Here is a 24,628-nt window from a genome sequence, read left to right as displayed (position 1 = left end):
AAACACAGAATACAGGGGACATGTAATTTTGGTTGCACAGTGAACGCCGTAAAAACAAAGCACGTAAGAAAGTCGCAGAACTGCATTTTTTCTGCAAATCCACCCCATTCTGAATTTTTTCCCTGCTTCCCAGTACATTATATAGAATAAATAATGGCGGCATCATGAAGAAAAATTTGTCCCAGGAAAAATTAAGACCTCATATGACTCTGGGAGCGGAGAAATAAAAAAGTTATGGGGTTTAGAAGGAGGGGAGACAAAAACCAAAATCAAAAAATGCCATCGGCGGGAAAGGGTTAACTTCAAATACCTCTGTCCCAAAGTCACTATGTAAAGTTTCTCACAACACCGTATAGCAGCTCAAATACAAATTTACTTCAACACAAAAGTCTCACGCATTCTCTGAATTACAGCAAAAACAAGATACAAACTTACATTTCATATCCCATACCTTATACACAGTACGAAAACCTTACCCGCACCTGTATATACCCACTGCTACAATCACCGCAGACGAAGTCGCGGGTACCAGCTAGTATGAGATATAAATGTCCCTGTATTTAAAACACTAAAGAACAATGGCAGAAAAAAGGTTATTAAAAGTTATTCAGTAGCTTGTACGTTCACAGAAATGATGCCACAAATACAACTTGAGCAAATCCTAAGGCAGTCACAGTAAATTAAAATGAAAAAAAAATTTATAGGTCTTGGAAGATGTCGGAAAAAAAATAAATAAATAAATAATAGTTGATCAAAAAGGTAAAAAATAGGCATCTCCTAAAGGTGTTCATTTCTGTTTTCCTGTCGTGGTTTTGCAGTTAAGTACATACAAACCAAAGAGCTACTGCTGCCCAGATCTGATACCAATATCACTTATAAACACTTACTACCATACAGCAGATTCCAATGGCATCTTTTTATTGTGATACGATGCTCCAATGCTGAGAAAATCATCTTCAAGGGTGTTTGGGGACTCATGTCTCCAATGCATAGGTGATATTAAGATAGAGGTATAAATATACCAGTCTTGATAAATCTCCCACTATGAGTCTAGTTTATAACTGATGTTTGTCAGACTTCCTATAAGACTTAGGCTAAGCTTTCATGCTACAGCAGCCACATGTTGCTGATACTGCGCCTGCATTTAGTGCTCGATGGTCACAAGATTTTGAAAGCAAAAACTCCTTTCCTACAAAATGTGAGACCACTGGCCACGAAGATAGGGCTGGCTTCCAGATACATGTAATTGCTGCAGCATTACGCAAACCCCATAAAGAAGCCATATGAATTATATTAAAGGGGTTTCTTCACAGACATTAACTGTCCTCAGCATAGACAAGTCAAGTGGGGTCCAACTGTGCGAGCATCACTCCACTTACTATAGGACTGAGCAATAGTTCTTAGCCATTTCCGTTAGTCCTGTAGGCAGTGAATGGTGTGATGGTCTCTCGTGCACCCCTACTCCATTATATCACATGATAAGTGTGGGTCAACTGGACTCCCAGGAATCATAGGTTTATCACTCATCCTGTGTAGGTGATGTTATTTATAGGACTACCCCTTTTATCGGAATAGTTAATGTGGAGCCAAACTGAAGCATCACTTAAACAAATATGCCAGCAAGCCATGTGTGAAGTTTCTTCAATTGAATACAATACATTTCTTGTTCTAAGACTCTTATGCAATCCTTAAAGAAGCATAATGTGCTGCAGTTACTGCATTTCATCATGAAGACAGGAATCCATAAACAAGAAAGGAACCCTTTTCCATATCCTTGTACCATGAAATGTGCAAACCACCACAAAATAGACGGCACTACTAGTGACTAGTTCTTAAAGGAATATGACATTACCTCTGACAGCTATGTTTTAGCCATTTTCTGTGTGAAATAATTCTGAAAAATAATTTCCCACAACTCTGCATTGTGCTTTGGCTCTGTTATTCTTTTTGAATGTACATGAATAAATTGACAACGGGATGTTACCATTGACTTGTCAAAGGGGCGTATTTCTGAACAGTCATGTCAGAATGTGTCGAGACATACCCACAACTGGTAACAGCCAGTTCTGCAGTTATGTTACATTTCTAGGAGGAACAACAGAGGAAAATAATATTGTGGACTTTTATAAAACTATGAATTATCTTCCTTGTTTGTAAAGTGCAATTCATTTCATTACCAAATTCTTATTTCTCAGATCATTTCAGGGACCTGCCTTACCATTTGACAATACTATGACTCTCTAACTTCCTGACCACACAGCAAAGGCTGTAGGATATAATCTCTCTATCCAGGCCTATGAGATGTTAGTTTTATAGGCTTCAAAGAGAGCCTGCACACAATGTGAGAGTCATTTTTAAGAAAAAAAAAAAAAGTTAAAATTATTATTTCTTGGAGAATTTATTCTCTTTCTTAGATATGTCAGGAAAGCAGACGCGTCCTCATAAGAAAAAATGTTACAATGTTATTTTTTATGAGGATATCCATCTCATTTCCTTAAAGCTATATTGTATGTATTTAACAGGAAAAATTGGTAAACTGTAGGTTTACCATCTAAAAATCCAATGTAAAGTTCTGCCAATTGCTCACAGAATTGCAGGGAGTTTAACTTCCCCACTGTCTCCCAGCAGAACGCAGGCTGTAACTTACATTAAATTGAATCCTGGGCTATCGAGTCGACAGGCCAAACCACTCACTGGGACTCCTCTGTCTTTCTACAGCCTGACTCCGACTCCTGCTCTGACATCCATGGTCCCACAGAAGTAGTAAAGCTACTCTCATTCATTAAAAAGCCAGTGACTAACTTCCAATGAAAGTTAATATGTAACAAATGAAGTGTCGAATTACTTATACAATACCAATAATCAAATAATCCTTTTATTTTTATGTCTATCGAGTCTAGGTTCACACAAGCATTTGCTCTCAGTGATTCGGGTCTGTCAGGGGCCCAAACAATGGAGAGGTGGACCGCTAAAAAAGCACAGAGCCCGGCAGACCCCATTGACTATAATGGGTTTCTTCATGTGTCCATTTGAAAGTGGCAGAGAAAAAAAGTTTTCCAATTCTCGTCGACCTCTGCAGATAGGAGAACTTAGATAGGAGATAGGAACTTAGGAACAGTTTTGGGTGGAGTAAAAAAAAAGTTAAAGACTGGGGCTAACTAACTCAGACTCTACAGCCCTGCTGACAATGAACCAGCATATTAAAGGGGCTCTATCATTGGGAAAAGTCATTTTTAACTAAGCACATACTTAAATAGCCTTTAGAAAGGCTATACCACACCTTCCTTTTGTATGTAAATCACCTCAGTGGTTTTTGAATGAGCCTCTTTTTATTCATATGCCTCTTGGTGCACCCCGGAAGTCTCATTGTGCACTCCTCTCTGCTATTCTTTCCTATGTATGTGTACAGCACAAACTGCTGCTGCTGACTTCCTGCTTGCACACACAGATAGGAGAGAATAGCAGAGACAAGTGCTGCTGGGACCTTCCTGTGCTGGCTGGAAGATAATTAGCATATGAATAAAATGGGCTCATTCAAAAACAACTGAGGGGATTAACATACAAAAGGTATGTGTGAATAACCTTTCTAAAGTCATATGCATGTATGACTTTTCCCAATGATAGAGTCCCTTTATGGAAATTGTATATCACTGAATGTATTGAGGAATTCATGTAAATGCCAGCAGTGAACTTTCTGCAGCAAATCTGCCACGTGTGGAATTACCATGATTAGAATGGCATCTCTTACTCTGCAATGTCTGACCACACCCGTTGCCTTAATGGTATAAACTAAAGGGAAAAGCTAACAAACCAGTACAGCAAGTGGAAAGTTCTATGATGGTTTAAAGGACACTTTACATTTTCTGTAAACAATGAACTGTACAAACATGTAACAATAAGCCTGACACAGACACATAGAAGGGCATATTGACGGAATGCTCTACAACCTATGCTCTCATCTGTGGTTCAGACACTGTTCTTTATTTACATGCTGTGCTTATAATGTTCAGCACAGTATATGATCATGGGTTTGAGGTTACTGTGGTGTAATGTATTTGAGTAGGGAGCCCAAAACTTAGACACACTGAGGAAAACTGCTCAACAAAGTCAAGTGACATTTAGAGAATGTAGCAATGAATGCAGCAAAATTTAATGGGGTCCCTACAAACACACTTTATCCTGGGACAGAACAATCCACATGTCCCTTGTAGTAAATATCAGCCACATATCCTCAGACCAGTACAACCTTTCATAGCCTGAAGACATTGGTGTGTCTGTGGGCAATCCTCCACTTCACCCGTTACCACAGCACGCAGGGACTGGCTCTCTCAATATGCACTATTAGTGCTAAATGCCATTTTTTTGGAATCTGTACACCACAGGCTAGTTGAAAGTCTAAATTTCAGATTTTTGTCTTTATTAGTCTAGAAAGGTTTTCTGTGTTCTCTTGCTGGGATCGGTTTACATTTTTGGCAAGAAGTATTCCAGTGCAATTTAGACCACAAATATGAATATTAAATGAACCCTTAGGCTGAAGAGAGCATACAGTCGTGACTTAGCCAAGGAAAGCTGACTATCATATGTTTATGGGGGATCCTAATTCTCCCTGACAGATAATGTTGAAGAAAGAATCCATGCCGAATATTAAATACCCAATTACAACATCTTTATCACCTTTCCCAATACACAACATATACAAGATTACCAAAAGTTAGCTCAATTATCCAAAGGCAACCTGCGTACATTGATTATTTGTAGTATATATTTGTATCATCATTTTGCATCCATTTCACCCTATCTTACAATAGGTTCACACTAGCATTGGGGTCTCCATAGTTAGGGCCCACCCTGTCCATTTAAAAAGTGGTTATCCGCAGATAGACTATCAAGAGTCTGCCCGGTGGAGTCCTTGGAGGACTTCTCTCTCCGCTGATTTTTAGAGGAATCCACGGCGTAGACTCCAATTCAGATTTGGCAAAAGGATAATTCACTAACTGTTTATTAGCCAATCAGGATTGCTGATGTGAATAACTAAAACCAAAATCCATGGCATGGCATAAAAGTAGTGAGAAGTAGGGATGTGTGCAAAAATGGAAGTATATGAAAATAATTATTAAATTAACCACTTTCTGCCACTCCATAGAAGGAAAAAGAGGAGTTATCCTATGATGATGCGGCTGTGCTCCCTGAACCTCATTTACATATGGATAAAAAGGCGATTTATTGAAAAACTAATCAGGCAGATCAGAAATATAAAAGGTATTGCTGGAATAGCTTTTATAAAGGCTACATTATAGTGTCACCAGTTAAAGGTGCAATTTTCCAATGACAGACTCTCTTTAAGGGTAAATTAAAAAGATAGGGTGGGTAAATCCTAACCAAAAGGTACGTATAAAATAGAATTCTTTATTGATACAATTAAAAGAAAGTAGAAAAACCTAGGGTCACTCGACCACAAAACATACACACAAAGGATCAAAACATGCACCTGTTCTAATCCCAAATGGAAAAGGGTTAAATGACAACCACCCTTTCCAATCAACATAGACCGACCCTACTAAAATAGAACCCACCAACAAGACATAGCCAATTGGGTTCTATACCCACAAGGGACATCAGCCAACAGAGCCTTGAGATAAATAAATATTCAGGGCATTAGGATGATGACTCCTTGACCTTAAGACACCACACTGCACCTCAACCCGTGCATAGAATATGTAATAGCTGGACAAAAATCTTACCTAGCAGAGTCTATGAAACTGTTAAATTCTGTCACCTGACACGTTTCTAAAACTATCGGAAATGGCAGAGGTATATTCAAATAGGGAAGAAGAATCTGGCATTCTAAGGGTTCATTTCTAGAGACCCACTTGTGCAGACCCTCCTGCTTCTCCTCAGATCTGATTATGGCGGCCATAAATGTTACTTGAGAAGAATGGAACACTAGCTGGCAGGTTTCCCACCAGGAAGGAATTATCTTAGGATATGTTCACAGGGAGTTTTTTGCAGGTGGATTTTGACGTGGAATACCCCTCAAATTCCACCTGCAAAAACGTCTTCCATTCATTTCAATAAGAGTCACTAGCTTTTTTTCAGCTAGCGAGAAAAAGAAGCGACATGCCCTATCTTCCTGCAGATTCCGCAACGGAGTCAGCCGTGGCTCGAGACTCACTCCTGATTAGGCCCATTCATTCGGGCCTAATCAGGAGCAGGATGCCGGGATGGAATGCCGATACACTACATCAGCATCCCGTTGCGGCTAGCCACGTGAAATAGTCACATGGCAGAAAAGGTTTCCGCCGTATAAACATACCCTAAAAGTAACAAAACTTCTGGCATCATTTGACCACAGAAGTCAGCCCTGCTCATATTACAAAATAGGCAAAAATAAATAAAATTAAATAAAAAATCCCATCTGACTGATTTAAAGAGGACCTTTCATCAGATTGGGCACAGGCAGTTCTATATATTGCTGGAAAGCTGGCAATTCCACACGTGCGCTGAATTCACTGTCGGCTTTCCCGATCTGTGCCCCGGGTAAAGCGCTATCGGTCCCGGTACCGTAGCGCTTTATAGTCAGAAGGGCGTTTCTGACAGTTAGCCAGGGACACCCTTCTGTCCAGCAGCGCCTATCGCACTGTACTGTGGAGCGGGGAGGAACTCCCCCCTCCCTCTCCTGATAATACTCGTCTATGGACGAGCTGTGTGAGCAGAGGGAGGGGGCGTTCCTCCCCGCTCACACTCTACAGCGTGATAGGCGCTGCTGGGCAGAAGGGCATCCCTGGTTAACTGTCAGAAACGCCCTTCTGACTATAAAGCGCTACGGTACCGGGACCGATAGCGCTTTACACCGGGCACAGATTGGGAAAGCTGACAGTGCGCTGAATTCAGCGCACTGTCAGCTTTCCAGCAGTATATAAAACTGCCTGTGCCCAATCTGATGAAAGGTCCTCTTTAAGTATTCTTGCTTTGTGCCGAGATGAAAGAAGTTGGGTGCATGAAGACAACAGACAATAGAAAATTGTCTTTTAAAGTAGATATAATTTTCCAGCAGCCTTTCACAAACCACGTAACGCAATGCTGGAATAGAACTTCACAATGAGATAAATATAATGGACTAAATTATAAACAGAAGCTTGACAAGAGCACATATTGTTAAATTAACGCCCACACTGCAGCCAACATATCTGAGCACTATATCAGTGGCTAAAAATAAGTCTGGCTTCTAAAACTGTACGAAAAACAGATACAGGACATAATGTACGAAATAAAAAGTGAGCAAACATGCTGGAAAATGATAAATAAGAATGACTCCTAAATTTTCTATAAGAATGCAACATGAAAGCATAACAAAACTTTATTGTAAAGTCAAATCGATAAAGAGAAACACATGATTTAATACGCACGCGTGTCCACATGAAATCACAAACCGGTGCCATTCTATAAATGATGCAGAAATTCTTAACTTTGAAAGTCAACCTGTCATGTTGAAACTGCAGCTGAGCAGACTGATAAATAGCTTTGTGGCAGCCGTCCCAGTATAATCTGTCCTTTATTTATTTCATATTTACTGTACGTTCTGGTTTTAGGAGTTTAGTGGGCGCTCCTACTCTGACTGGCAGGCTTTCTGGCACATGTACACAGTCATTGAGCAGGATAGAGTCCTAGTGGAACTTTATTACAAAACTAAATATTAATATTCTTAGCTCTTCATTCTCTGTGACAGGCTACTACAAATCAGGCATGTGAAGTTTGAGTCATGACTCCAATTTTGAGCGGAGTTGGAATAAAGTTACTGATTCCCGCTTCAAAATAAAGCGATTAAATCTATTTTTAATTTAGGTTGTAGTATTATTATTATTAATATTGTATAAATTACTTGGATACATAGTACATGTTTACTTTCATAGGAATCACTAGAATTTTAATGCATTAAAGACAGACCAGGGCTGGCAGCCATTTTTGAAGGAGTCGGAGTTGGTGGTTTGGCCTACCGACTCCACAGCCTTACCACAAGTTGCACTGCATTTTTAATGTGACAAATTCACTTTCAGTTATAACAAAACAGGTAACTTGATCGAAAAATGAATAAAAATTTGTGCTTTCCCTATACTCCTAAACATGACTACAAATCACTTTCCCAATGATCAATTAAAACAAAAGTGAGACTGTTCTATTCATGACCAGAACATATTTTATGGACAGTGTGCAGCATGGTCCTAGGCAGGAAAATAATACAAGTGTCCTTTCTCATTTTTCCACACGGCTTAATATAACCAGAAATTAGTAGCGTGAGAAGAAGTCTTTATGAATAAGATGATTTAGTAACACTGTCACGAGATATCTACCCTACAGTTTGTGTCGCCACCCAGTGCTTGTGTTGAGCTGTATCCTTTCCTACATCCTATAGTTTATGCTGGGTTCACACCAGCGTTCGGTGTCCGTAATCAGGTTTCAGATGGGGTCCGGCCGTGAGCGCTTTATGCTCTCTGCGACGAAACAGGTTTTTTTTAAACCGGACACAGAGTACTGCATGCCCGACTTTGTGTCTGGTTTAAAAAAAAAACGGTTTCACCGCGGAGAGCATAAAACGCTCACGGGTGCTCATAGCCAGACAATTTTCAAACCCTTTCAAATGAATGGGTTTGAGAATTATCTGCAGGTTTCCGTTTTCTGCCCAGTTTCAGGCAGGAAACGGAAACCTGTATGAACGCAGACCGGGTGCAGATGTGAACGAGCCCTTACACATGTATAATCACCTTACCATATCCAACTTTTAGGAATAGCTAAAAGCATCTTGATCAATGAATGTACATCTCTCTACCTATGTAAAATAAATCTTATTACACCTAGTTTTCTAATGTGGCTCAAACACAGCAACTCAGAGGTTAAAAATACTTGGATCTCCAAATGGAGCCACTTTGGCACAAATCCCAATGCAGTTGTACACACCTTAGAAAAAGCTTTTAGGTTAGTCAAACAACCCCCCGATAACACAGTCAAAATACACAAAGGCTACGTTGACATTTGCGTTGGAGGCTGTATCTGGGTCCTCAGGCACAGAGCTTGCCTAAAATTATTTGCCGACCCTTTTGGAGAACACAGATACTGTTGTTATCTATTAGTACATTGAACCTTTTCAATGTTTCGTCCATTCTTCTCTTCCTTCTAGGTAATAGAAGAATGGATTAAAAAAAAATACAAGTGCAAATATTGGCTGGATTAGAACAGGTGAAAGTTAATAAAGGGGTAGAAATAAGATTCTTAAAAGTGATTGTAGTATCTGCAATTAACTTGTTGAGAAGTTTTAGGGATGAAAGTACTGGACATGAAGTGATTTTCTCTTTGAATACTGGACTGGTTACCTTAAAGGGATTCTACCACTAAAACACTTTTTTTTCTAGTTACCACGTCGGAATAGCCTTTAAAAAGGCTATTCGTCTCTTACCTGTAGAAGTGCTCTCCGCCGCGCCGTTCGTTCAAAATACCGGTTTGTACCGGTATGCTAATTAGTTTTCTCGCAGCGATGGGGGCGTCCCCATCGCAGGAGCAGCGATGGGGGCGTCCCCATTGCAGCTCGAAAACCGACCGCAGCGCCGCCTCTCTGGTCTTCGGTGTCCTCCCCTTGCTTCTTCAGCGTACTGTCGGACGCCTGCGCAGTACGCTCTGTTCGGCGAAGATTGCCGAACGTACTGCGCATGCGCAAATTTGCGGTCCCAGCCATAGTGCGGGCACCGCACTTTCGCGCATGCGCAGTACGTTCGGCAATCTTCGCCGAACAGAGAGCATACTGCGCAGGCGTCCGACAGACGCTGAAGAAGGAAGGGGAGGACACCGAAGACCAGAGAGGCGGCGCTGCGGTCGGTTTTCGAGCTGCAATGGGGACGCCCCCATCGCTGCTCCTGCGATGGGGACGCCCCCATCGCTGCGAGAGAACTAATTAGCATACCGGTACAAACCGGTATTTTGAACGAACAGCGCGGCGGAGAGCACTTCTGCAGGTAAGAGACGAATAGCCTTTTTAAAGGCTATTCCGACGTGGTAACTAGAAAAAAAAGTGTTTTAGTGGAAGAATCCCTTTAATCTTCTGTTGTATCTCACACTTCCTATATACAGGGCCTAATGCCTGATTAAGTTTTGAGGAATAATCACCTATATAAATGAAAATTTTCTATCACTCAATTAGATTTTAAAGGACGCGCATAGAGCGGTATCATATTATCTGGCATTGCTACAAATAACTGATATTTCCTGCACTTGCAGGTTTAAAGATGCCTAAAAATAAAAGACGTGGACGGTAGAGCAAACATGGATTCAAGGTTATAACTGAGGAAAGTAAAATGTAAAATTACAGTTCCAAGGTCCAGAACACTACCATCCTGCAAAGTGTGTAGAGCTTGGATTATACGTGAATGTGAATAAACAGTATGCTTATTAGGTCTCTTACCATGACTGTGGATGATACCAGGACTTAGTGTAGCCTGGACCAAGTCTTTTGTTGGAGATAGATATGCGTCCTTAGCCTGCCGTTGGCTCATTTTTGCCGGGGCTATCACTGGAGACTCATCACTGCTTGTTAAAACATCTGGATATGAAAAAAAACACAAAATTCCATTAAAAGATAGGCAATATTTTAACTGTAGCTGTAGAACTGAATAGTTTCTGGCTTGAGATTGCACAGTGATCTTTATGCGAAATACAGAGTTTATCCAACACTCTTGAAAGGGGAGTCTACCACCTTCCCCAAGCATATTCACCTGCCACCACTGTGTCACAGCACACATTACAATGATAAGCAGCATTTACTATGTATGTCAGTTTCGGAGATTTGGAGAAAAACATCTTTGAAGTCTTACGCAAATGAGGCAATTATTGCACAGGGGAGTGGGCCTTAGATAGGTTGTCCGGGTTAAACAAATATTTTAAAAATAGGCCGGGGGATGTGAAGGGGAAAACCAAAACAAAAAATCCCAACAACTTACCTGTCCTTGTTGCTCCGGTGTCCTCTCCCTGCATGGTCCAGTCCTTCAACATCTTCTCAAAGAGAAATTGCTCACCAGCAGCGACATCCCAGATCCCTTCCGCTGAAACTGCTGAGACCAATCAGCGGCATCATAAAGAGTCCACAGGAAGTCACATATAGTGACATCACGAGCCCTTCTGAGGCCACTGCTTGGCCTCAGGAGTCACATGTGGCAGGGACTTCTGTCAGAAGACAACAACGGACCGGGAGGACTGTGCTAAGAGGCACTGGAGCATCAGGGAAAGGAGAGTATGATTTTTTTTTCCCATCGTCCCTGACCGATTTAATAAATAATTTGGCAATCCCTTTAAAGATGACCTTTTATGTCCTCGGGGCACATGCAGTAGTGCTGTACTGTGCCGCTCAGTGATGAAGCTGAGCGGTGAGGAACGCCCCACCAGTACTCGTCCATAGAGAGTACTATCAAGAGGGGAGGGAGGGGTGGTACAGCAGGAGATGGAAAGGGTCTGAGGAGCAAAAAAAGGACTTCAAAAGTTGTCCAAATCGACAAATCCAAGTAAGGGCTCGTTCACATCAGCGCCCAGGACTCCGTTCTGCAGGTTTCAGTTTCCTGCACAAAAAGAGGCAGGAGACGGAAACCTGCCGGCATGTTTCAAGCCCATTCATTTGTGTGCGCCGGTGAGCGTTTTATGCACTCCGCGGCAAAACCGTTTTTTTCAAACTGGACACAGAGTCGGACATGAAGTACTCTGTGTCCGGTTTAAAAAAAAAAAAAAAAAAAAAAAAAACAGTTTTGCCACGGATCGCATAAAACGCTCACGGCCAGACTCGGCATGACAGGTTTCAGTCTTCTGCATGCAGAAGATGGAAACCTGAAAACGGAGTCCGGGCACTAGTGTGAACCTAGCGTAACAACATAATAATAATAATAATAATAATAATAATAATAATAATAATACAAAGGTACAATATTTATCACTGTAGGTGGTGTATCAAAGTGGTGGTGATAGTAGAATATGATTGGGAGAGGTGGTAGACTCCCTATAAGGCTTAGTTCACACGTAAATAACTGCTTATTTTGGCACCGTAAAAAAACGCTTCCTAATTGGGAAGCTTTTGTTTGTCCTTGGCACGCTTTTTGTGGAGCGGTTTTTTTTTTTTTTTTTTTGGTAAAAAAAACCGCTTCCAGGCGGTTTTCCCATCCTTTAAGAGAACGGCCACAAAAACCGCATCACGTTTTTTATCGTGCGTAAAAAACGTTTCCCATTCACTTCTATTGCGTTTTCCGCCTGAAGAAAGGTCATGTTGCTTCTTTTTCTCTGCTAGCAGAAAAAAAAAAAAAGCTAGCAGTCTACATAGACTTTATGGAGGAGGATTATGACGTGGATTCCGCTGTCAAAATCCTCCTCCATGTCCCCGTGTGAACTAGCCCTAAAACGTTTAACATTAGGAGGCAATTCAAGTATATCCATAACTTTATGCTCCAATAAAATTCAATAAAAGACATGTAGATGACTGGGAAGCTAGCGTAATATTATAATCATTTGCAAAACATACACACTTCACAAACTAGTGTATACGAGATAGTACTTTTGGTAATTGTGGTCATTACCATGAAATTATTGGTTATAAAGAGAGTTATTACAAAAGTGATGGTCTATGTGTAGAAATGGTGGTGACTCAAATAAAGTAGAAGCCATCAATTTATGATAGAAAGTAGTCAGTGATACTGAGAATGAAGCGACTCTGCAACTGCAACCCACTCTGCTTTTCTCTGCCCAGCAGCACCCTGGCCACCTGCTGGAGAATATCCTATTCAATAACACTATTTTAAGTGTAAAATGTGATTTTTACTAGTCCCATTCCTTACAATATCCTATCTGGCTGATATTCCAAAACTACCACAGCTACAAAAGATTGCAAAACTATGTATATAAAAGTACCCTAAATAAGTTTTGAATTTTTTTAAAAAAATGTAAATTTCTACCATATACTTATTTCTAAAATAGCAGCTTTAGAAAAGGCAAAAAACTATTCTGATGCAGTTTTACTTACAAATGAATCGGCCCAACTGGCTCATTACTTTTGACTATGTCTGAGTCACAAATACTGATGATTCCAAATTCATAATACACAGAGAACTGTAATAAAAAATAGTCTTCCATATGGTCTTATAATCCATATTAATAACTATTAAGCAAATACAAATAAAATGGAAGTAGGCCAATAAAACTGAGACATTTTTACAGTATGTGGCTCTGAACGGGATTCTCCACCTTTATACTTTATTTCTATCAACATCCCATTAGTCGTAGCTGCGAGCTTGCACAAACACCTTGATCAAAGGGTGTAAGCTTATAGTCTGTGCCCAAAACTCAGGAGTTGACTAGATTATTTCAAGAGAACCTTTCATCACCTTCACCAACTCTATTTGCATCCTACAATAGGTTGTGGTCCACAGATTCTGGCACAGTTGGATTTTTTTTTTCTCTAGCCCCTATTGTTCCTGAGCAAACAGTGCAGTTAATTTCAGCACTCAATATGCTAACTCAGCTCTCTAGCGTCAGGTGAGAAGACCTAGGCTGCCTGTTCTAAGCCAGGACCAGCCACCTGACAGGAGATAACTGTATTAGCATATTGGATACTGAAACTAACAGCACTGATTTTCCAGGAACAGTACAGGCTTCAGAAGATATTCCAACTGCAACAAAATCACTGAGGTAGTTAGTGCAGGTGATGGAAAAAATCCTTTTTAAATTTGTACTCTTTGCTTCCAAGCTACTGAGCATGACTGGGGCATCCGTATTGATTTAATTGGGGATTGAGGTAGTCAGGCAGAGTGATGCAGGGTTAGGCAGAGTGATGCAGGGTTAGGCAGAGTGATGCAGGGTTAGGCAGAGTGATGCAGGGTTAGGCAGAGTGATGCAGGGTTAGGCAGAGTGATGCAGGGTTAGGCAGAGTGATGCAGGGTTAGGCAGAGTGATGCAGGGTTAGGCAGAGTGATGCAGGGTTAGGCAGAGTGATGCAGGGTTAGGCAGAGTGATGCAGGGTTAGGCAGAGTGATGCAGGGTTAGGCAGAGTGATGCAGGGTTAGGCAGAGTGATGCAGGGTTAGGCAGAGTGATGCAGGGTTAGGCAGAGTGATGCAGGGTTAGGCAGAGTGATGCAGGGTGAGGCACAGTGATGCAGGGTGAGGCACAGTGATGCAGGGTGAGGCACAGTGATGCACGGTGAGGCACAGTGATGCACGGTGAGGCACAGTGATACACTTGAGACTCTGTCGTAGTGTCTCCGGAAAAATAGCAGAGGAAAAGATCCTGCACAAAGTGTCCACCCATCCGCATGTAACCGCTATTTTGGTGGTCTGGCTCTAGTGTGAACTTAGCTTTAGAGGTAGTAAAATTGAACAAGCACATTTTTATAGTGAACCAATAGTTTCTGAAATTTCCCCAATGTGTGACTATTAAAGGATTATCTTGTCTTATCTTAGTTGTGTCTAAAGAAGATCATCACATTAGGAAGACACCATCAGAAAGATGACAACTAAAATAGTAAAGTTTTTTTTTTCTCTTAAAAGAATGTTTGTTTGAAAAACAAGCACTGTCTTTAAAAGGGGAAGAATAACTCGACAAAGTATGCATCTGAGTCGTGGCCAATTTTGCAATAGAATGGGGTAGGATGACACACCGAGTGAGACTCCATTGTGCACTTACCTCTTATGGGGGCTTCTAATCCATTCTGTTTCAAGAATAGAGAGCAGGATAGTACCTGCTCTATTTTCATCAGAAATAAAACGGACACCCCTTCTTGGGTGGCACATTCAGACATGTGCACTGAGCCTAAACATACCCCTGACTGCCGCATATGTAATCTCCTAGAACATGAACTGTATGTGGCTGCAAAGAGTTAATTTTTACTCCACTCACTTTTTAATCAAGCCTGCACACTGAGCATAAATCACACCCCAAATACACACTGCCAACACTTGCTGAATTCCAGGCCAACAGGTACCTCAATACAAATATGCACCCACTGCTCTCCAGCAGTAAGACAGCAAACATACTTTAGAAGGAAATTAATCCGTAGAGTATACAGGGACCAACATTAAAAGTAATCACTTTAATCAAATTGGTTCCGTGTGAACAAAAATTACATAAAATATACAATAAGCAAAACAGGTATAAAAGTAATTCTGATTCCTTGGAGATTGGCTAAGCCAAGCTTCTACTTACATGTGGCCCTAGCACTATGGATAATCCAGGTTTTATAATTTCACCCCTTAACTCAAGTTTCAGAGCCTGCATTCTGTGTCATTATTCCAATCCATTGCCTATGACTGGACAGTTCTCCACAAGAAAATGGTGCTCGGGCATGTGTACTGCGCATATGCGAGATTTAAATTCGCTACCACCGAGAATACAAACGTTGGAGTCGGTAACGCTGGGTTCACACCAGTGTCTGGACTCAGTTATCAGGTTTCCAGTCATGCCAAGTCCGGCCGTGAGCGTCAGTGAGCATTTTGAGCTCTCTGTGGCGAAACCGGTTTATTTAAACCGGACACAGAGTACTGCATGTCCGACTCTGTGTCCGGTTTAAATAAAAAACGGTTTTGCCGCGGAGAGCATAAAACGCTCACTGGTGCTCATGGCCGGACACTTTTCAAACCCATTCAAATGAATGGGTATGAAAGAGTCCTGCATGTTTCTGTCTCCTGCCCTGTTTTGTGCAGGAAACGGAAACCTGCAGAACGGAGTCCCGAGCGCAGATGTGAACGAGCCCTTACTTTCAGGGAGGAGGAGGACTTAGAGCACAAGAAACAGAGGTGGGCATGAGGCTGGCATGACGATGGGGGGTGCAAGGAGGGACTCATTATCATATCCGTTTTACCAGTAAATCATAAAAACGGGGGGGGGGGGGGGGGGGGGGAGTCTTTTCTAAAACGATCAGCAGCACCTGAATAGCCTTTTTAATAATAGTGTCTATTACGCGTTCCTTACCGCCCAGCCAGCATGCTGAGCAGTGAGGAACGCCCCCTCTCACAGTGCAGCGCAATAGACGCTACTGTGAGGAGGGGCGTTTCTGACAGACTGTCGGCTTTCTAGCGATGTATTACAACCGCATGTGTCTGAGGACGTGAAAGGTCCTCTATAAATCCTTGGTTTACCTGGTCCTCAGGATAGTCATTCAGCTCTGCCTAGACTTTTAGACTGGATGAAGAGATTTGTCTCTTCAGCATAGCATTTATAGTGCTTTCTGCATACAGATATAAATAAGCCTTCTGTGTTTTGTTTTTAAACATAACATTACATATTGAAACATATATAAAACAAGCTTTGGAAATACCTCCAAAACATTCCACTCTAACATAAAATATAAGTGAAGGAATAAATAAATAAATAAAAGATAAGAAAATACACCATACACATTCTGTCATTCTTTTAAAAACACTAAGCCTTTATATATTATACTTAAAGCCTTTAGGATTATAGTAATTCATTTTATTGTGTCACCTATTTAATAATATTGGATTGCAATCTGTACTGGATTACCACACAGAGTTCACAATGCTCTGCCACAGTCCGAACTGACAAGTCTCCTTAGTTATTTGGCACCTTGCTGCGACTTGAGTAAGTCCAGAATATAGCACCTGGTCTCAGAAACACTGCTACACCAGTAATGTCCACAGTGGAAAGCATGTGAACAAGAAAAGTTAGCATGATTACATTTTCTGTAGCACAGAACAAAGTAGATGGGCAGATAGAAGGGACTGTATATTGGGTCTACATGTGGTTTGTTACCATTGAGATACATATATTTTAAGAACATAAGTATTAGGACACCTACACATTACACTTACAGGAACCTTAATGATTCTCATTGTAAATCCATAGGCATTGTCTCCACTGTGCAGCTAACACAGCTTCTACTCTACTAGGAGGGATTTTTACAAGATTTTAGAAAGAGTTTATGGCAATTTCTCCCAATTCATCCAGCAGAGTATATATGATGTCGGACAATGATATTGGACAAAAGTTCCTGGCCTAAAAACTTCATTGTAATTCATCTCAAAGATGGTCTATGTGTTCAATTCAAGTTCTTACACACCAAACTCAACTAACCATGCCTAACCGGGCTTTGTACACTGGAGCACAGTCATGGTTCAAAAGACTTTCCCCAAATTGTTCCTACAAAGTACTGGATTTAAAATAAATTAATCTATCTATCTATCTATCTATCTATCTATCTATCTATCTATCTTTTTTGATCTTAAATAAACGTAGTTCGTCCTTCAACAGAATAAGTTTCCACTGCTCCAGAGACTAGTGGTAGACTGTTTCATAACGCTACAGTAACACTTTTTACACTAATATATCCTACTAATATTATAAGTGTGAAAGTTTGTGAGTTTGGATGTTTGTTCCTCAATCACGCTAAAACGTCTGGACGGATTTGCGTGCAATTTTCCACAAACATAGTTTTCCCTTAGGATTGAGTCACAGGCTACTTTTGGTGCCACTAAACAACATGGCTTCCTAGCAGGAGACTACCTATATTATAGATTTCTACTATATAACACATCACATTGTCTGTATCACGACATACACAATACAACACATCACATTGTCTGTATCACTACGTACACAATACAACACATCACATTGTCTGTATCACGACATACACAATACAACCCATCACATTGTCTGTATCACGACATACACAATACAACACAGCATATTGTCTGTATCACTACATACACAATACAACACATCACATTGTCTATCACTACATACACAATACAACACATCACATTGTCTGTATCACTACATACACAATATAACACATCACATCACATTTGCTATCCCACCAAACTTTTTAAAGCACTTTTACAGTTTCACACGTCTGTGTCCGCCCAATTCTCAAATCACCGCAGACGAAGTCGCGGGTAAAAGCTAGTAGTATATATAACTATATAAAGCTTGCATGCAGCTGCTCGGCTATGGAAGCCTAGGAACAGTTTTTGTGTGGATGTTGATAGCAGAGGAGGTTGTAAAGGACCTTATACGCACAATTTACTGTTGTCACAATCATTACTTACTGTCCATTGCTCTCATCTGTCACAGGATTAGAGCAAGGGGCATTGAATGACAGATGCAGAGTCTCCTCAGTCTGAGGTACCCATGTAAACATCCTGACAGAAGTCCTTTTTTAAAGGACTTTCTCTGCGGTCAAAAAATTCTATATACATGAGAGAAGCAAGTGTTTGTTTTACAACAGAAACAGATAGAGTGGGCTCAGAAAGTCAGGCAGCTAGAAACTTGCACATGGCCAAGCAACATTTCTTATTGGAAGAGAATCTGCCCATGTAAAAGACCTTGACAGTACATAAGTATAGCTAACAAAATAAGGTTTTGGAATAAATCTGCCAAACCTTGGGTAACATTTTGGTCGCAAAAATATTTCCGCTTACCAAGGCAATGGAAAGGCTGCTAATAACAGTATCAGATCACTTTGTTAGATTCCATAACACACTGTATTCCCTCCCATCAGTGAGGACAAGAAAAAAACTGATGCAAATGTCAAGTAGAAGTATTTCCAGTAAGCAATCCTCTGCCAATCTTCTCTGGCTTCTGCCTACTACATCAAGAATGATACAGATAATTCAACATTCTCTGTCTCTACAGTCATACAATAGATTTGGCAAGTAATAAAAAGTTAGAACAATAACTTTAGTAACTGTCAGGCCTCACACATATAGAAAGTGATGTAACATTCATTTTCACCCAAGCACCCCTGCTGCAGCAGAACAGAACTTGTATCCGTTCTCAGTTCTTGTTAATACTGGCAGATCCTTATCCTTGTAACATCACTTCCTTATGACTGCCTGTGACTACCTGGAAATTGAATTCACACTTCTGAAAGGTTTTTAAATCAATACCAAAAAAAGAAACTGAGGAAAATTTACATTTTTTTTTATTTTAAAATTCAATTCTAGGTACAAAAACATGTTCACACTTTCATTGACAATGCAGTGTACATGTTTATGAAGAGAATTGTACAAAATTAATTATTATTATTATATTATTAATAATCCTCTACAGAAAAAAAATGGATACAAAATCTCTGAAATCAGTGGATTTTACAACTGAGATAATTTCCTGCTTTTCCAATTATAAAGTATAAGCAAGGTGTAGTCAGTCACAGTCTACTACTAAGCAATAAATCTGCAACACTGCAGCTAGTGGTCGATCACTTACAGATTTAAAGGCACAATAACTTAGCTGGCATCGTCTGCAGAGCCTAGTCCTGGTGCCACAAGTCAAGGAAAACAAGAGCATACATTATATATTTATTATTTTTTAATTCACGGACATCTATGGCTTGCCTAGATGGGTCATTACCGACATCTGATGAGGATTTCATGTGAAAAGCACCTTTAGGGTGCGTTCACACGATGTAACTTGCCGCGTGATATGGCACGTATACAGCGTGTGAGAGTTTGCACGCCGTAAACGCTCCCATTGAGTTCAATGGAGGTTAGGATCGTATACGCCGCTTATTTTGCGGCCATGATTTTGCAGCCGCAAAATCATGGCCGCAAAATAATGCGGCGTATATGATCCTAACTCCCATTGAAATCAATGGGAGCGTTTACGGCACACAAACTCTCTCACGCCGTATACGTGCCATATCACACGGCACGTTACAACGTGTGAACGCACCCTTAGAAATATATTTACTTTGAGAATTTGCAATGTGTTCAATACATATTTCACCTGCTGTGTATATTGTGGGGGAGGAAGATAGGTAGCAGCAAGGTTCAGACCCAAACAGTCAAAGACAGGGACACGAAATATGCATCAAACAGGTTTATTGAGAATTTAAAAAAAAAAAAAAAAAAAAAAAAAAAAGGAAAATATAATAATCCTTCACTTCAGGCAAAAAAACAAAACAAAATCCTGCTCGTCTGAGCAACTAACTAAACAGAAATGATAACCTAACTATACATGTGGCTTACTACCAGCCATATGAACAAAATAAGCACATTATTGTCTCACCGGACTCAGGGTTACAGGACAGACCCATACACCTCCTCTCACTGGATGTGCACTGGAGTGCAGGATCTGCAGCCTTTTCTGTCCCAGTAATGAGCCAAGGACTCACACCTGGAGCTAAGGCCTACTCAAGACCCGCACTGGATCACACCAGTTAAAAAGAAACTGGGGGGAGAAATAGCGAGATTCCAGCACTGTCTCCTTCTCACAATACACATACGTGTGTGTGTGTGTGTGTGTGTGTGTGTGTGTGTGTGTGTGTGTGTGTGTGTGTGTGTATATATATCTGTGATTGTGTATATATTCTAAATACACACACACACACACACACACACACACACACACACAACTGGCTGGGCAATAGAAAACAAAAAAACAACAAATTGAGAGTCTACTGAGTTGTTGTGAGCCTGCTTACGTTAATTATTTTGCTTCCATACTATCCTGTCTCACACTGCCATTTGCCAAATAATATGTCACTAACTGTACGCTATTCATTACCCAAAATGTATATTGTGAGCCCTATATGGGGCTCACAATCAACAAAAAAAAAATTAAATAAGTAAAAATTATGATTTTGATTTGGTTCATAATCACCCAGTCATAAACCATAACCATAAATACAACCCATGTGGCTACTATGGGGCCATGAAGAGAACAGGTTCATTCCAGAGGTTCTTTGTTTAGCATGTATGCGAGTGAAGAAAAACAGATGAAGCTCTTGTTAAATTGAGAATGAATGTGTCCGGGGGAGTCAGGAGGAGCCATAGTTGAGTGCATGAGTTTACATGTAGCTAACAGAAAGGCTCTGGTGCCCTCTACTGTAAAGCAGATTTTCTAGCAGTGTGAAAACCATTCCTGATTTTTATATTAAAAGGTCACATCTGTTTAACCATTTCAGTCTCTTCATACTATGAATCTTCACCATGTAGATCAGAAGATGATTTGGTCCTTGTATTAGTCTGATAGCTTTGCCTTTGTGCTCTTACATTGGTTAAATACGGTTACACTCCTTCAGGAATGACATGCAATGATAGTTTCTCAGACCTTTATCTTTTCAACATGGCTTTGTTCCACATAGTCCATAGCCAGTTATGATGTTATAACATCTGGTATGACTTGCAGGAAGATTTTATTTGACATTACTTCTAAGCTATAACACAAGCAGTATGCCACAAAATAAGACAGACAAGATAAACAAGAGAGCAGGCCAGAGCATAAAAAAAGAACACAAGTCTATTAAAGTCTTCCCGGAGTGAAACAAAACAGTCAAAAGTCTCGCAATGGTTAAACAATTGGACGAAAATCAGCACCATGTGCAGAATGGGACAACGGGACAAAGAACAACATATAAGGATTTAAGGAATAAAGATATTATTGTAAATATTTGCTATAGTATATGACAGACATATAAAAGCCATAGAAGGACATAAAGTCTAAACTAACATGTTTCACTGGACTTTCTGTCAAATGTTTTCTGTCTTGTTATACTGCAATACACAAAAATCCAACCTATATATCATACCTTCACCATGCAGAATTCAGAAGCAGATGTGATGAACTATCTGAAATTTATAGGTGAAGGAAGGACAAAGTTTTCTTTTCTGCAAAGTCCTAGCTGGGCTTGTCACTGTATATTGACCTCATAAACTACAGCAGGTTGACTACAGTATTAACTCCATTAACCTTGAGCACACAGCGAGTGTCGATAAAGGACAGATGTGCTCTGCCAACGACTATTGTTATAGACTTACTGTCTAAAACTGCCAAAGCTTAACTATTTTTCCCCCCAATTTGCCAGCTATTAAGGCTAAGGCCCCACTGGGCGGAAACGCAGCAAAAAAAAAAAAAAAAAAAATGCAACGTAAAAAAAACGCACAGAAAATGCTGCGTTTTCTGTCGGGGAAAAAAACCGCACATGTACATGCGTTTTTCAGTTTTGTGCTGTGGAAATTCATATGAGTTTTCTGTTGAGTTTTCATCGTGTTTTTGTTCAAGTTTTTCATGTGCAACGAAGGTAATTGAAAGGCTATGTTGAAAATCCTAAGAAATTATGGTCCTCTGCTACATAGGCCAGGGCCCCACGATACGCCGCGATCTGGCCACGGTGAAAACGCCACGGGAAAAATCACGGCGTTTTACAGTACTCTCAAAGTGGATGGGATTCATGCAAATCCCATGCCCACTTTGCAGGAAAAAAATCGCAGCGCGGATACGCTGCGATTTCCAAAACCGCCGGCGGCTTTCCCATAGATAAAATTGTACCAGAAAGTCTGCTGAGGAAAACTCTGTAAACTTTCTGTTCAAAGCGCTGCGGGAAGAACCACAATGCGTTCACGCCGCGTTTGTTCCCACAGTGCTTTAGTGCAGTGGTTCCGGACAGTGGTGCCTTAGCTTCAACCAAGCAAAACAGTGAGTTTTTGTCTGCGGATTTTGATGCTTTTCCGCAGCGTTTTTGCTGAGTTTCCACGATACATTTATCATGCTGTGTTTTGCTGTAGTTTTCACACTCTCCATAGAAATCTATGGAGGGAAAAACTCAGCATTTCTTCAACTATAATTGACATGCTGCATTTTTCAAAAACGCAAACGTTTTTGAAAAACGCAGCTTTTCCGCAGCGTTTTTTTCCCGCAGTGTGGTGCTAGTATTAGAAAAAATTGCATTCACCATGCTGGTACTGGAAAACGCAGCATGCAGTTCTGCTGGAAAAATGTGAAGAGAAAAGTCCCTTTCACCCCACATTTTTCAAGTGGAATCTCAGAACAGAATCTGGGTGTAGGTGTGAACCTAGCCTTAAGGACATAACCTAGTTTGGTTACAGCTGAGGCCTGTGACTGACTGCAGAGGTTCTCCAGCATAAACAGGACATCACTGGAGACGTCAGCCAGGGATCTTCATACCGATGAATGGAGCTGCTACAGCTGGAATTTTAGTTCCATGGAGAGAAAGGTATTGGCTTAGGTTTACAGCCCTGCTTAAACAATAAAACTATGAATTAGACATCCCCTTTAAATAAATTTAAAAAAGAGATCTATCCAAGAACTGTCAGAACGTCATAAGAGAATGACCGAAGTGTTGCCAGAGACAAGCCACGGATACAGACAACATTAACTGGATTCATAGGGTTAAAAATAAAGTACAGTGAGTAGTTCTAGAGCTGAAGAAAATGAAATGCAGTGTTATACCAGTCCACACCAGCTGGGGGAGCACATGCATAGTAAAACCGTTTGTGCAAATAATAAGCCATGCAAGTGTTAATTTTATTTTCCAATTATATATAAGGATTAAGTTAAAAAATGGTTCATTTATAAACTGCAGAGGAAGTTGACATTTCGTACTGTCATACACTTATTGAGGCCTAGCTAGCTTATGCCAGCCAACACCTCCTACAGGGGGGGAAATAAGTATTTGATGCAAAATTGCCAATGTATCAAATCCTTTTTTTTTCCCCACTGTAAGTCCATACTTCGGTATGATGGTATACACTATTTTAGAGAATAGGATTTGCAGATTTAATGACTCAGTTTTTACATCAGTTGTTTAATTTGTCACATAAAAAAACCAAGCTAATATTATAGTTACTAACAATACTTTTCACTGGCATTGCATATGCCATATATAGATGCCTTCTGGTAGTTGTCAAATCATGTTTGCTACTTGCACGTCTAGTAATGGTCAACAATCATGGAAGTGGATAAGATGGACGATTTATAGGTCATGTTTAAACACTGCACAACTGGAAACTTGGGTTATTAAATAGAAAAACTGCTAACAATTCTATTTAACCTGCTATATCATGATCCTATCTATTCTGGGCCCAATACATTTCAGAGCAGTCATATGGCAATATGGGCTCTTCCAGATACTTCCACCCATGGCTGAAATCAGAAGCATAACTTACATCCCCCCACCCTTCTCCATATCAATTATACCTATACAGATTCTCCCCTGGCTCAGACGTAAACAACATGGCAGGTAGTACATACTGGGATGGTGGGGGAGAGTATATAGAATCTAAGTGATAAATGACAGCCTATGCAATGCGCTAACATGCCCTACATTTAGAAAACAAGCAAAGAAAAATATACTCTCCATATACTTCCTGCGAGCATCATCCTGAAATCCCTGTGGATATGCACATATGTGCAAATGACCTGGACAGCGATTCCCTAATTAGGGGAAATTACCCAGCGGAGAATGGTTTTCATTAGATATGGGTATTCCACGCTCTTAAGCCTTTATTCAATTACATGCAGAACAATTTACTCTGCGTCTGACTTAATAAAGCTCCATAGAAGTGCACTTCTGAGCAGCCATTAGCAAATTCAGCTCCAGATTATAGAAAGAGCTTTCAGCATCAGCTAGAGAGCCACAGACAGAATTACAGTGGGAATCACTTGCCTACGGTGGAAAACAGAGGTATACGTAGAGGCCTGCAGGACTAGGCAAAGTAGAGCTTAAAATCTGAACCACACAAATATGGCAGATTTCGTTTATTTCATCAACTTTTACATGAGCCTGGGCCAAATGTTAAGCACACAGAAAACTGATAAAAAAACAAAAACAAAACTGATTATTTATATCAACTAAA

The 24,628-nt window shown here is 40.4% G+C and overlaps 1 protein-coding gene across 8 annotated transcripts in view; it reads right to left on the bottom strand.

Annotated features, from left to right (window-relative positions):
- OSBPL8 (oxysterol binding protein like 8) overlaps nucleotides 1–24,628 on the bottom strand; it is a 159,271-nt gene that overhangs the window by 64,488 nt on the left and 70,155 nt on the right. For 7 of the 8 annotated variants that reach the window (XM_075274335.1, XM_075274333.1, XM_075274340.1 and 4 more), the window contains one exon: nucleotides 10,448–10,585. In XM_075274335.1, coding sequence (XP_075130436.1) covers nucleotides 10,448–10,585 — 138 coding nt within the window. Of the gene's footprint in view, nucleotides 1–10,447; nucleotides 10,586–24,628 lie in introns of those variants that run through there. The other variant, XM_075274338.1, reaches the window with a different exon arrangement.

The sequence above is a fragment of the Leptodactylus fuscus genome, chromosome 5, assembly GCF_031893055.1.
Source record: "Leptodactylus fuscus isolate aLepFus1 chromosome 5, aLepFus1.hap2, whole genome shotgun sequence".
NCBI classification, from domain to species: Eukaryota; Metazoa; Chordata; class Amphibia; order Anura; family Leptodactylidae; genus Leptodactylus; species Leptodactylus fuscus.
The sequence above is the reverse complement of the archived record's forward strand: the minus strand, read 5'-3'. Positions and strand labels throughout refer to the sequence as shown.